The sequence below is a fragment of the Neofelis nebulosa genome, chromosome 12, assembly GCF_028018385.1.
Source record: "Neofelis nebulosa isolate mNeoNeb1 chromosome 12, mNeoNeb1.pri, whole genome shotgun sequence".
Classification (NCBI taxonomy): domain Eukaryota; kingdom Metazoa; phylum Chordata; class Mammalia; order Carnivora; family Felidae; genus Neofelis; species Neofelis nebulosa.
In genome coordinates this window covers 83,944,631-83,959,406 of record NC_080793.1, presented here as the reverse complement: position 1 = coordinate 83,959,406, position 14,776 = coordinate 83,944,631, and the positions used below count along the sequence as shown (strand labels likewise).

At 46.4% G+C, this 14,776-nt stretch overlaps 1 protein-coding gene across 8 annotated transcripts in view; it reads left to right on the top strand.

The window, feature by feature from the left end:
- PIP5K1B (phosphatidylinositol-4-phosphate 5-kinase type 1 beta) overlaps positions 1–14,776 on the top strand; it is a 313,556-nt gene that overhangs the window by 161,156 nt on the left and 137,624 nt on the right. For all 8 annotated transcript variants that reach the window (XM_058695763.1, XM_058695762.1, XM_058695764.1 and 5 more), the window contains one exon: positions 11,849–11,979. In XM_058695763.1, the coding sequence (XP_058551746.1) occupies positions 11,849–11,979 (131 nt within the window). The remainder of the gene's footprint in view (positions 1–11,848; positions 11,980–14,776) is intronic.

The following is a 14,776-nucleotide window of genomic DNA, read 5'->3' as shown; positions in this document are numbered from 1 at the left end:
AGACTACAAGGGACAGCATGGTATCTCGAGACCAGAACTAACCTCGTTGTCTGCCTTAGGCCTGAGTGGTAAGAGAAGGGTACAGTTTCTAGAGCCCCAAATAGGAGTTATCTGGGGAGGCTCACAAGAAAGGAACTATAACTTTCAGGACATAGCAGTCTAAGTCCAACCTCCCACTCCCTCCCCACACCCCACCATAGGAAGGAAAGAAGGGAGTAAACACCCTGGCTTCATTTCAAACATCCCATATTCTTCTGTGGAGGTGTCCCATTGGCCAAATCCAACTGGAAGACAAGGCTGGGAAGCCCTCGAATGTAGCCGTACAGGGAGTGTGCCAGGACACAGAGTAGGGTGCGGAAGGATTGGGGAGCAGACCTGGGGTATGCAGTCTGCTCTGGGACTCGTGGCAACGGTGGTAGGAAGTGGGTGTTCCTTCACCATTCCTGATTCTCCAATCAGCCCGCTGGGTTTGTAGGACATTGAGACCCTAGGGGATGTCAGAGCCACAGTGATACAGGACACCGCCCAGCAGGGGAAAGCGGAACACCGATCAGGGACACCCACAGTGGATTCTTCCTGATTAAGAAATAAAGTTGTGTTGCACTAAGACACTAAATTTCAGGGATGCGTTTTTTACAGACGTTAGCAATGGGGGATTTTTAAATTATTAGTAGCGTAGTTAGAATGAACAGGAATTAGATTGTAGAAAGTCCTGCAAGCCCATCAAGAAATTTAGATGCATTTCTCTAAGTAGTCCAGAAAAAACAAAACAGTGAAGGTTTTTAATGCTGGGAGGTGGGTAGTGTTTGCTGTTGTTGTTTTAAAGCCTCAGAAGGATGAATCCAACAGTCAGGTGGTGGGTCTAATGGGACACAGTGAGCAATCAGTTGATGTACCCATGACCAAAACCTGTGTTGTCAGCAGGACCCGTGATTCAGTCGAGGCCAGGAGAAGCTGAAGGGATGGCCTTTTAATCACAGTCCAAGATCAGATGCTGGCCCGCCACGAAGAACTTGAGGAGGGAGGTTGTCTAAGACCCGTTTAGTGATCACCCCGCTCTATTAAAGAGCTTGGCTGGTCCACTTTGAGATGCGGAGACTGGAAAAGGAATTTGGAGAGAGTTGTGGTTGTGAGTAACTCTCAAAACGCAGAGTGTCAGGTGAGGATCTGCCCATCATCTGTAGCCCAGGGCAGGGGGCTTTGGTGAGACCACTGAAGAGTATCGTATGTGTTCCCTGGAGCCTGGGGGATACGATTGACTGTAGTACTTCCTGGGAAATTAGAAGAACGAGAGAATCGTGGGGTCAGCTCTGATGGTGGCCAAGTAAAGAGAAGGCCCTTAGGGAGTGTACGAGGAGTTTCAGGGTAAATGATATGTAACCAGTTGAGGGCACTGAGCCGGTGATAAAGCTGATGTGTGGTCATCTCTGAGCCTGGTCGAGTGAGCACCTGGGGGAACTATCAGCCAGAGGAGGTGTGCTCTCCCCGCTAAAGGTGAGGACATAAGCACCATGGGAGGAGGTAACTACAGATCCTAGGCGAGCACACCACAGAGAAAGAGAGAGAGATAACTAGCAAGCCTTTTAAGTGCCTCTACTTGGGATGTCCTCCAACTCTTCAAGCAAGACCTTCCTGCCCCCTCCAACAATCAGTCAGAAAAGAGAAGCCCCCCATGGGGCGCCCGGGTGCCTCAATCGGTTGAACGTCCGGCGCCGGCTCAGGTCATGATCTCGCGGTCTGTGGTTCGAGCCCGCATCGGGCTCTGTGCTGACAGCTCGGAGCCTGGAGCCTGCTTCCGATGCTTTGTCTCCCTCTCTCTCTGCCCCTCCCCCACTTGAGCCCTGTCTCCTTCTCAAAAATGAATAAATGTTAAAAAAATTTTTTTTAAAGAAAAGAGAAGCCCCCCCAACCCTTCCCACCGCTGGCAGCCAGCTTGTGCCAGACCAGCTGGGGGAAGGGAGATGGCTACAGAAAGTATATTTAAGGTTTTTATTACTAAGTGGACTAGACCAAATACTGACATGAGACCATTTTTGGTTATCTGATGAGCAGAGGGACCTTTGCTTCTGGTAAGTGCCAGATCTAACCTTGGGCAGGGGAAGATGTAACCCTAGAATAAATTTAGAGAAACCATGGGAGACAAAAACAAGGTTGGTAATGATTATGTTTCCTAAGAGTGTAGCAGTTATGTGGGGTTCTAGCATTAAGGCCTGGATTAAAGAAAATGAAATTAAAAAATGAGAAATTCCAACGTACACGTGTGTGTGTGTATGCATATATTTCAATTCATGCCTCAAAAGGTATTTGTAAACATAGTAGCAGTTCCTTGATTGAAAGACTTTTCTTTTCCCACATATAACAAAAAACTTAGAAAATTCACGAAGTACATGAGTTGGAAGTAAAAATCACCTATTATTCAACCACCCAGAGGTAATCATACAGTTTGATATATAGTATTTCCTTCCTGTCCTTTTTTCCTTTGTGGATGTGTATATCTACAGTTGTGAGGTTATCTTTTTCAAACTTGATTATATGTAACTTGCACCCTGCCTTGTTAACTTAATATTTTATTTTTCTAAGTTAAAAGCACATTTTATTTTTATTTTTTTAATATAATTTATTGTCACACTGACTTACATACGATACCCAGTGCTCATCCCAACAAGTGCCCTCCTCAATGCCCATCACCCACTTTCCCCTCTCCCTTACGCCCCCCCCATCCACCCTGTTTGTTCTCTGTATTTAAGAGTCTTGTGTTTTGCCTCCCTCCCTCTCTGTTTGTAACTATTTTTTCCCTTTCCCTTTCCCTTCCCTCATGGTCTTCTGTTAAGTTTCTCAAGTTCCACATATGAGTGAAAATATATGATATCTGTCCTTCTCTGACTGACTTAGGTCACTCAGCATAATACCTTCCAGTTCCATCCACATTGCTGTACGTGGCCAGATATTATTCTCATTGCCAAGTAGTAATTCCATTGTATATATAAACCACATCTTATGTATCCATTCATCAGTCGATGGACATTTAGACTCTTTCCATAATTTGGCTATTGTTGAAAGTGCTGCTGTAACATTGGGGTACAAGTGCCCCTATGCATCAGCACTCCTGTATCCCTTGGGTAAATTCCTAGTAGTGCTATTGCTGGGTCGTAGGGTAGTTCTATTTTTAATTTTTTGAGGAACCTCCACACCATTTTCCAGAGCAGCTGCCCCAGTTTGCATTCCCATCAGCAATGCAGGAGGGTTCCCATTTCTCCACATCTTCACCAGCATGTATAGTCTCCTGATTTGTTCATTTTAGCCACTCTGACCGGCGTGAGGTGGTATCTCAGTGTGGCTTTGATTTCTGTTTCCCTGATGATGAGTGACGTTGAGCATCTGTTCATGTGTCTGTTGGCCATCTGGATGTCTTCTTTGAAAAAGTGACTATTCATGTTTTCTGCCCATTTCTTCACTGGATTATTTGTTTTTCAGGTGTTGAGTTTGGTAAGGTCTTTATAGATTTTGGATACTAGCCCTTTATCTGATATATCATTTGCAAATATCTTTTCCTATTCCGTCAGTTGCCTAAAACACATTTTTAAAATATGGTTTAGGGACACCTGGGTGGTTCAGTTGGTTGAGTGTCTGACTCCTGATTTCTTTTCCAGTCATGATCTCATGGTTCATGGGGTCAAGCCCCATGTCGGGTTCTGTGCTGAAAGCATGGAGCCTACTTGGGATTCTCTCTCTTCCTGTCTCAGCCCTTCCTCTGTGTGCGTGTGCACACGCTCTCTCTGTCTCTGTCAAATAAATAAACTTAATTTTGTCAAATATTCTAGATGCAGAGTTGGACTTATGAATCAATGATAACGAGAGAAAAGATTAGAGAATTTAACCCATAGCTTTCGAGATTCCCCCCAAGTTGTATTCATATTACCAAATAAAAGGACCACTTGGTTGAGACTCTGGTCACTTCTTTCTTCAAATTCTCTTCTCTTGGTTTCTTGAAAGCCACGTTTTCTTATTTTCTTCCTACTCCTGCCATCACTCCTATGTCACTGCGAAAGGTTCTCCTTTCTGTCTTCTCCCTAAATGTTTCACCAAGCTCCAGGTCCTTCTAGAATACTCCTCTGTCAACCCCCAATGCCATTTATATGTGGAAAACACTTATTCAGAGTTTCAGCCCAAACCTCTCTTCTGAGCTCCTGACTTACATCTTAACATCTCTGACTGGGTGTCTCATTGGCATCTCAAATGGAACACTTGATCTTCCCCCGAAAATATGTTCTCCTCAGTCTCCCCACCTCAGCCGAGCAAACTCCATCCTCTCAGTTGCTCCAGAGAACCACCAGGATGTTTCAGGGCTTTGCTCGCCCTCATTACTAGCTCATGGCAAGTCTTAGCTCCTTCCAAAATATCTCTCCCATTCATCTTTCCTGTCCATCTTCTTGTCTATCACCCTCCTTAAGCCGTCCACATCTCTTTGAGCCACTACAGCAGCCCCCTAACTCCTTTCCCTCTACCCAGCAGCCAGAGCGATCCTTTTAAAATTAGAAAGCTGTTCCTTATCAAAACACACACGCACACACACACACACACACACACACACACACACACAAAAACCCTTATCATGGCCTGTAAGGCCCAGATCTGGGGCCAGGGTCTTTCCAGCCTCTAGTTCTCACACTTTCCATGGGGCCCACTGCTGTGTATTTGCCATGGTTTGCTTTCGGGTCCCTGAACTGCTGCTCTTCTCTGCCTGGAAATCTGTTCCCTTGACCTCCTAGTGGGACTCTCAGAGTTGCTCAAGGGCCAGGACCCTGTCCAGGCCACTTCTGTATCCCCATTTGTAGAAGAGCACCTGGCATGTGGGGGGCCCCCAGCCAGCCCTTGTCGACAGGACCTGCTGACTGGCCCTTCTTTCCTTTCAAGTCTCTGCATGTGTATCGTTCCTCAGGGATGCCTCTCCTAACTCCACCTTTCCAAATTGACCTCCACCCTGTTGGCCTCAGTGACATCACCCTCTTGTTCATATCCCTGACTGCTCTTGTCATTATGTGTGTGAGTCTTTGCCTAATGTCTGTCTCCCCCACCAGACCAGAAGCTCCCATGAGAGCAAGAACATTGTGCTTTTCTCTCCAGCACCGGTGCCTGGCTCAAAGAAAGTTCTCAGATCTCTGTTAAATGAACAAACAGCATCTGACTGAATGGCATTCTGAGGGGAGCTCTTCTCTTTACCTGGGGCAACCCCCCGGGGAAAATGCTAGAAATCAGCCCTGAACTGGAGTATGATCTGCAGAATCATGGCGCCCTCACAGTTGGCTATGTCCCAATCCCTACACTTTGTGCATTCGTTAGCTTACTTGGAAAAAGGACTTCCCAGATGGGATTTGGTTAAAGATCTTGAGGTGGAAAGATCCTCCTGTACTCTCCTGGCAGGGCCTCATGACAAGGAGGCAGGAGGTTCAGAGTCCACGAAGGCATTGTGACAAGAGCTGAGGTCAGAGAGAGAAAGAGAGTTGAAGATGCTGCTGTCCCTGAAGACGAAGAGGCCCCAAGTCAATGAATGTGGGCGGCTTCGAGAGGCTCGGAAAGGCGAGGAAACGGATTCTCCCCTCAGCTTCCAGAAGGAACGCAGCCCTACCAGCACCTTGATTTTAGGACTTGTGACCTACAGAACTGTATGATGATAAGTTTGTGTTGAGCACACTCATTTGTGGTAATTTGCTACAGCAGCAGTAGAAACCTAACACACAGAGGGACTGGAGCATTGGTTTGAACAACTGGAAGATGAGAGTGCTCCCCTCTCCTTCAGAAGGCTTTAGGTTGCCCACCCATAAACCATCCCATTTCTGTACTCCTACAGCTCGTTTCGTGCAATCTTTCCTACTTTCTTTCCCTTTAATTCTACCACTGGGGCAAAGAAGCCTGTGCCTCTGTTCTTGAGTATAGGTTCAGAGATGAGGGGAACACGGACCTGGAGGTAGGGGTTCTCCCTGTCGGACAAGGATTCCCACCTCTCGCTGTGAAGAGGTGTCGCTGAGCTGTTTTTTCATGGCCCAGTCTAAGGCCCCTTGGCAGTGAACATCTCTAATTTAGAATTAGATTCTCTAGGGGCCTGGGTGGCTCAGTCGATTAAGCATCCGACTGCGGCTCGGGTCATGGTTGTGAGGTTTGTGAGTTCGAGCCCCTTTTCGGACGGATTCTGTGTCTCTGTCTCTGTCTGCCCCTCCCTTGCTCATACTCTACCTCTCAAAACAAACATTAAAAAAAATTTTAGAATTAGACTCTCTAGATCTCTGTGTGGTTTTGGAAAAACATATTCTGAAAAAAGAGAACATTAGAGTTTTAGGGCTTCGTGGACCTGTAAGGTCAGCTTGCTCAAAGCAGTGTGTGTGTGTGTGTGTGTGTGTGTATGTGTGTGTGTGTGTGTGTCTGTCTGTCTGTCTTTCTGTCTGTTTGGGAGTGTGAGAATCTCTTTTTATATGAAGATGCAGGAGTCCATGGAGGTCAGGAAGGAGTAATACTGTAAGACAGGGTTGTTTGTCAAGCTAAAGGGTTTGGACTTAATCCTATAGTGAGGACACCAGGAACCCATTAGAGGGTTTTGCACAAGGTGGTGACATGATGAGATCTGTACTTTTGACAAAAATCACTCTGGCATCATCTATATTGGCTCTAATCCCGTAATTAATTCATCGGAACACCTTGGAGGAGAAAGTGCCGTTGACACGAAATGTTTTCATACTTCCTTTTCAAGCCACCGATACCAGATGGCACGTTAAGTGATCCGGTTTCATAGACAATGTGCTGGAGGAAGCAGTCTCCCGTAACCAGTGTCACGTCAGTTAAATCTTACTGTCGTCGGGATCATTGCTTCCCTGATGGTGGGTTTCCATAGATGTTGTCAGATCGTTACTTACCACCATGATTATCTCATCGTGAGAGGACTTTCCGGCTTCAGTCAGATCAGATCGTCTCCAGCAGAAACATTCAGGCTCGTAAGATAGTGGAAGATGGTGGAGTGCTGAACCAGGCGCCTCCAGAGACCAGAGCATCATTCCTGGCTCTCCCCCACCCTGGCCAAGGGACTTAGACCCGGTTAATTTCCCAGACCTACGCTGTCTTTAGCTGTCAGATGGGCTTTATAAGCCCTCCCTACCTGCAAAACAGTCGTGAGGATCAAACATTAAAAGATAGCACTTTGAAAACTCGCACCTATCACACAAACCCAGAGCTGACGTCCGTTTTCCCCTTAGGATTCTCGTCAGCCCTGCGCAAGGGTGGGTTAGGAAAGAGGAGCTGTGGAAGTATCAGTGGTCTGCTTTCGCGGTCTTCTGTGGTTCTTTTTTCTGACTATGCAAAGCTTTAGAGGTTGTTCTAGTATCCAGGCAACGTGTTGCCTCCACTTAGCCCATGCAAAGTCCTGAATTAAAAATAGGCTCTGTTTTGCTGTGTTCCAAAATCTAGAACTACATGTTCTAAAGGAGTCAAAGGTCCCTGGTGGAGCTCGAAGGGAAAATGGTCATGTCCTAGCACTGTGAGAGCATCATCCAAGTCCTACAGAGAAAACTGGAGAGGCTGAGTGTGTGTGGAGCCACGGACTTGTTACTGGGTCGCTGGTCTGTTGGCTGGAATCCCGAAGGACCGAAGAAGGGCTTACGGCACGCAGTTTGCAGGGAAGGAATGTGCTGGTTGTCCAAGAGGAACCACTAGCCCAATACACGGGTTCTTTGTCACCATCATGGTTTACTAATCTGCTAACCAGAGACACTCCAGGTAGCATTTCAGTTTTACAGTTTTAAAGCACATCTTACGAGTGGCCGTGTTAGAAAATACGACAGCACGGCCCATCCGCCTGCCGTGACTGCTGCCCGCTGGGAGAACTTGAGGTACTGGGTGGTGCCTTTACTGCTGGTGACTCAAGAAACCACATGCCCCAGTGAACACAGACATTCCCAGGAAGTGGGCAAGATGCTTTTTTTTTTTTAAAAAAAAATTTTTTTTTCAACGTTTTTTATTTATTTTTGGGACAGAGAGAGACAGAGCATGAACGGGGGAGGGGCAAAGAGAGAGGGAGACACAGAATTGGAAACAGGCTCCAGGCTCCGAGCCATCAGCCCAGAGCCTGACGCGGGGCTCGAACTCACGGACCACGAGATCGTGGCCTGGCTGAAGTCGGACGCTTAACCGACTGCGCCACCCAGGCACCCCAAGATGCTTTTTAATTCTCTGCAAATGCATGGGTGCCAAAGCATCGGATTTTACATGGAGGTGGGGAGAAGGAAACCTCAAGACTTCATCCCTCCCTTGGCAGCAAAATACCACACACACCCCCACTGCCGTTGCTGGTGGTGACATTAACAAGTGACATTGACCCGTATTTATACTGGTTTACCAAGCGGGTTACAGCTTTTCTTAGGTTGACTCATGGTTGGGTGTGATTAGAAGCAAATAAAATATTTCAGCCCTGGCTTATTAAAAGGAATGGCTTCCGCGGGACTCCTTCCTCTGCTGAGGTCAAACAGCTAGACTTAAGAGGGAACTTCAGACTTGCATCCCAGGCTCATTTTGGGAGCGGGGATGGGGGATGAAAAAACAGATGTGGAAGCATCTTTGCAGCCAGAGGGCTTTGCAGCCAGAGTGCCATATGCTAGCGATGGGAGTGGGACAAGTCACTTCACCTCGCTGCGCCTTAAATCCCCACCTGTAAAAAGGGCAAAATCAGGGATCTTGACCTGCTAGGTGACGGTGTAGTTGCTTATAACTTGGACTCCCCATGTGTGAGTTCCACTTGCACCTCGTCACGAGCTGTGTGAGGATAAAAGCACTCAGAAGAGTGCCTGCCACTCAGTGAACGCTCTGTACGTCTGCGCTACGATTACGACAGATTGTCGTTACGATTATCGTCATTGTGCGTCAAGTACCAGGCGCGAAGTGTTGATCGAAAAAATACGACCTTTTGTTACCATTTCTGTTATGTCTCCCATCAGAGCGCTTGAATTTTAAGGAGGCAGAAAGGAACGCAATAGCATCACAAGTCTGTTTTTTGGTGTAACTAAACAGACGTCAACAGAGCCCTTTCCCGAATCTTATTCCTTTGAGGAATCAAAATTTACTCTCATGCCATCGGAGAAAGATTTGTCCAGTGTTCTTTAGAGCAAGAGCGAATTCTCGAGCCTCACCCCAGACCTTCAGAATCAGAAAGTCTGGAGATGCAACCCATCGGTCTGCTCTTGATTTTGGCTTGGGTTGCCCATGCCCGTTGACTGTTTTTTTAAGACTGTTTTTTTTTTTTTTAGAGTAGTTGTAGGTTAACAGAAGCATTGACAAGGTTCAGCGATTTCCCACCTGCTCTCTGCCTCCCACTATCAACATCCTCCCCCACAGGGTTGGGTTTGTTACAATGGATGAACCTACCTTATCACCTGGAGTCCATAGTTTACATCATGGCTCGCTCGTTATGTGTGTTCTGTGGGCTTAGATACCTGTGTCACGGCATGTAGCCATCATTACAGTATCATAAAAGGTGTTTTCCCTGCCCCGAAAACCCTCTGTGTTCTCCCTGTCTTCTCCCAACCCCTGGCAACCGTTGCTGCTTTTCCTGTCTCTGCGGTTTTGCCTTTGTCTCTTTTAAGTATCTCCGTGATTCTCGTGCTTCCTAAAGTTTGAAAACACCAGGTATAGACTTCTGCTGCTTTGACCACCTTCTGTAGTTGGGGTTCGAGGAGGAGGGTGGTCAAGAAACCATTGGTCATACTCCCTTATCTGTATGACAGGTGTCCCGGCCCCAGAAGGACTAGAGGACTGAATTAAGCAGAAATACCGAGAGTTCCGGGTAGCAGTCAGGGGTGGGGAGGGACGAGCGCTTTGAGAGCACAGGACTCTGTTGATGGTTCTCGAACAGAACACGTCGGGGTGTCGGGTCCTCTGGAAAGTGCTGATGTCATACCTTGGGCCATACTGCTCTGAGTGATGGATAGAAATGTCTTTTGAATTTGTATGTGAGGTTAAAGTGAAGAAAATCCATTTCAGTCTTCCGAAGTCAGAGGTTTTGGTACAAAAGGTCACTGATGCCAGTTGGTGGCATTGCAGAACTCGGGGAGCGAGAATGAAAATAGCAAACTTTTTTGTTTTTGAAGCCTAGTTGCCCTGGGGGCTTGAGTCCCAGTCTTTCGCCATCTTGCTGCCCTGGAATCTTGAAGAGGCATGTGGAAGAAGAAAAACACTGAGCCACTCTCTGCCCCCTCTAGGAAGGAGGGCAGGGAGTTGTGCTCAGAGTAGGGGGAATATCATATTTGCAGTGGGGTGAACAAGCCACCAAATGATGACTCCGTGGGGAAGGGTTTGTAGAGTTGTAGAGTGGAAGTGACAGAGCAGCTCGGATCGATCCCGGCCTCCGGTTTGATCCTTGATCCTCAGATTTCCTGAATCGTGGAGATAATCCCTTCTTAAAGGCTTCAAAACTGGCTGTATGCATACAGCTCGCAGACCCTTTAAACCTATTTGGATGCCGTTCTGTGATCACAAGCAAAGGATATACAGAACCAAGCTAGGTCGTATATCCTTTCCACCCCACCCCCAACACTGGTGTCCTCCAGCCAAAGTGCCGTGATCCACAGTCACCCGAGGTTGAACCCCAGACAAGCCACTGCGAGCACAGGGCTAGGTCCCCAATAATCACTTGGTGATTTCACCTGAAATGGCCACACTTGCACAAACATTGAGAAGCATGCCTTCTGGGGCGCCTGGCTGGCTGGCTGTTAAGTGCCCAACTTCAGCTCAGGTCACGATCTCGCCGTCCGTGAGTTCGAGCCCCGCGTCGGGCTCGCTGCTGACAGCTCAGAGCCTGGAGCCTGCTTCGGATTCTGTGTCTCCCTCTCATTCTGCCCCTCTCCCTCCCTCTCCCAAAAATAAACAAACATTTAAAAGATTAAAAAAAAAAAAAAGAGCATGCCTTCTAATTTTCCTAAATTGAGTTACTTTGCTATTTTTCCTATTTTATTGGCTAAAACGACACACACACACACACACACACACGTATGTGTATGTATGTGTACACATATATGTATATACATTATTCCCCATTAATGTATATACATTATTCCTACACAGGTCAGTGTAGGAAATTGTGATTGTGGATTCATGGCAAAACTAGTAAGCAATTTCCAAATTAAATTTTATCCAAAGGCTCAAATTACTTTTTCCTGTCTCATTTCTTGTGAAGATAAAGTACTCCTCTTGAGGGCGCCACCTGCGTGGCTCAGTGGGTTGAGCATCCAACTCTTGGTTTTAGCTTAGGTCATGATCCCAGGGTCAAGGGATCAAGCCCTGCGTCCAGCTCTGTGCTGAGCCTAGAGCCTGCTTGGGATTCTCTGTATCTTCCTCTGCCCCTCTCCCCGACTTGCGCGCGTGCACATGCTCTCTCACGCGCTCTCTCTCTCTCTCTCTCTCAAATTAAATAAGAAAATACACTTCCTGATCCATAGGTATGTTATAGAACTTCAGATTTTTTAAAAATGTGGCTATACCATTTCTTTTTTGGTACAAATTAGAATACCATGTGTTGAAAGCATCCTACCAAATTTCTAAGCTCTTACTAACAGAAAGGTGGAGATTTGGGACTGTAATTTGACCTTAGAAATATTTGTAGGAAATACTACCGCAAGAATAATTTCATATCAAGAAGGGCCCTTAATAGACCCACCATCAAAAGAAGGAACCTGTCCTGTTTCCAAACCCAGCTTCCTCACGGTTGAGGAACAAGAAAGAAAATCTAACCCCCTTTTCCTGTTTCTGCTGCTTGTGACCTTGAACAAGGCCCTGACTGTTGAGGCTGACCCTGAGACCCTTGTTTTCTTTGCAGACTGCATCATCTGCTATCAAAGGTGCTATTCAGCTGGGGATAGGATACACCGTGGGTAATCTCACTTCCAAGCCGGATAGAGATGTTCTCATGCAAGACTTTTATGTGGTGGAAAGTGTGTTCCTACCCAGGTAAGAACATTTCTGTTTGTGAGGATTTCCATGCTAAAGAACCTTCCTGGTGGCCTCTCCACATTGAAGACTTTCCTACCAGTGAATGGGTACATGCACGCGTTGGGTCTTTAACAGGCCCAGAAGCAGCACCAAGGATTGTCACTTTCCCTTGTGCCACGTGGGTTGCGTTTATTTTTATAGGGAGACGGTAAGTAGGTTCTATGTAATGATGGTAACGCCTGGAAGATTGTATGAAGATTTGAGATTCGACGGGAAGGAGTGCAGTACTCAGAGTAGTGTCTGTGTAGCGTTAGAAAAAGAGGGCATCCGCTCTGGAAAACAGTGTGGAGGTTCCTCAAAAATTAAAAATAGATCTACCCTAAGACCCAGCAATAGTCCTGCTAGGAATTTACCCAAGGGATACAGGAGGGCTGACGCATAGGGGCACTTGTACCCCAATGTTTATAGCAGCACTCTCAACAACAGCCAAATTATGGAAAGAGCCTAAATGTCCATCAACTGATGAATGGATAAAGAAACTGTGGTTTATATACACAATGGAATACTACGTGGCAATGGGAAAGAATGAAATATGGCCTTTTGTAGCAACGTGGATGGAACTGGAGAGTGTGATGCTAAGTGAAATAAGTCATCCAGAGAAAGACAGATACCATATGTTTTCACTCTTATGTGGATCCTGAGAAACTTAACAGATACCCATGGGGGAGGGGAAGGAAAAAAAATAAAAAAGGAGGTTAGAGTGGGAGAGAGCCAAAGCATAAGAGACTCTTAAAAACTGAGAACAAACTGAGGGTTGATGGGGGGTGGGAGGGAGGGGAGGGCGGGGGATGGGTATTGAGGAGGGCACCTTTTGGGATGAGCACTGGGTGTGGTATGGAAACCAATTTGACAATAAACTTCATATATTGAAAAATAAATAAACACATCTTCCAAAGTTTAAAAAAAAAAAAAAAAGAAAAAGAGGGCATCTGAGAAGCAACGGCTGATGCCAGGATTTTGCGGCCCGTCATTCACAAGATGGGCCGGGGGCCCGCAGTTGGGCCTCCTATCTGGGTTCAGTCGCGTAGCTCTTCCTCCGTGAGGCCTTCAACTTAGCTCTCCTCCAGAAAACTTAGGAGAATCCCGCCCGTTTGACACCATAGGTGGTGTCAGAAACACCCCGGTTGACCCTCCAGGTCACCTCCAACTCGATCGTGTTTTGGGGGGGAAATCCGTTCAACAAATCAATCTGGGGCGGATGGTGGAGACAGTTGCGTATCTGTGTGAATACACGCGGTGCCACAGAACTGGCCACTTACAGGTGGTTTAAATGGTAAGGCTTCTGTTACGTATTCTTTGCCAAAAGAAAGTAAATAAGTTAAAATGTGTTAAGTCTCGTGCTAGCTTAGGATAGGAAGAGAAGTAATCGTTATTAAGTTGGAAATGTCCCCGCGACTGCAATGGCCTAGCAAATAAAAACTCAGCTATTTGAGTTGGGGGTGCAGGGCAGTCGCTTTGTCTTCGGGGCTCTGCGGATAAATGTGTAAGACACAGTTACATTTTAAAATATAAGTATTGCTCCCCAAACGAAGCCACTTTGGGTATGCGTTGTTACTTACTGGGCTCGGGTGAGAATGGCTGGGGAGAGCCTTTGACCCTCAGTATCTTCATTGCTTTATTTTTTTTTCAAGTCTTCAGGGAAATGGTACTTAAGTTCATCTCTACATCTAGTTGTCAACTGTCCCGAAATCAACCCATTAGGTGGTGAACCGAGACAGCCTAGTTTTGCTTTAAATGCTCTTGGTTGAAGAATACAGTAGATCTATCGGGAATTTTGAAGGTTGCTTCTCTAGGGTCCTGGGCAGCCACCAGAGCTAGCTTCCAGACAATGAGAACAGTGACAGGTGCTCCGTGTCTGCTGGTCTCTTCTACCCACCGTATCCAATCAACAGAGCCAGCTTTGGACGGGCCCCAGGGAAAAGCGGGGCCCGAGCATATGGGCCCCAGACCAGCACCCTCAGGATCACGTTGAACTTTGTTAAGAAGTCAGATCCTTGGGCCCCACCCACATCAACTGAATCAGGAACTTCAGGGATGGGCCCGAGAAATCTATTGAACCATCCTTCCAGGAGATTCTAAGCACATAATTGTTGGAGAACCACTGACCTCGCGTGTGACTTCCCATGTGACAGGGATGATCTTTCTCGTAGCTACCAAATTTTGTTCTTGGAGTTCTTACGTGATTTTTGCAACTAATGTTAAACTCCAGATGACTTTTCAGCGAACACCTAAAATATCAAAATTACATCTGTGTCCCAAGTAAATTATGCGTGACACTCTATGAGATACTTTACAACAAGGAGCATGTAACTAGGTTTTCATGAGCTCTTTCTTGGTGCCATGAATCCTTCTGTTCGTGGATGACTTACTAAAAGCATACTGTATCTTGATGATTAAGGCAAAACGAGGTCTCCTTTTTCTTCAGGAGTAGAAAAGCCAACAGTGTCCATGCCTAGAATTTGTGTCTTTGACCTTCACCCTCTAGGCCACGGAGAAGCATCAGCCCCTGTGTGGCACCCATGTCGCTGGGGGAGGGGAGGCTTAGCTAATGACCCTATTGGGAGGAACCCACTGTCACTTAAAATGTATCATTTTAACATATATATAGCTTTTTAAGCATCAGTGTGATAGGAAGCATTTGATGCAGACAAGAATTTCTTTTAGCAAATGCCATATTGGTTTTTTTTAAATAACATACACACTCTGGATGTGTTTCCATGAAAACGGAAGAAACGGATGTGGGTCTTGCCTCAGT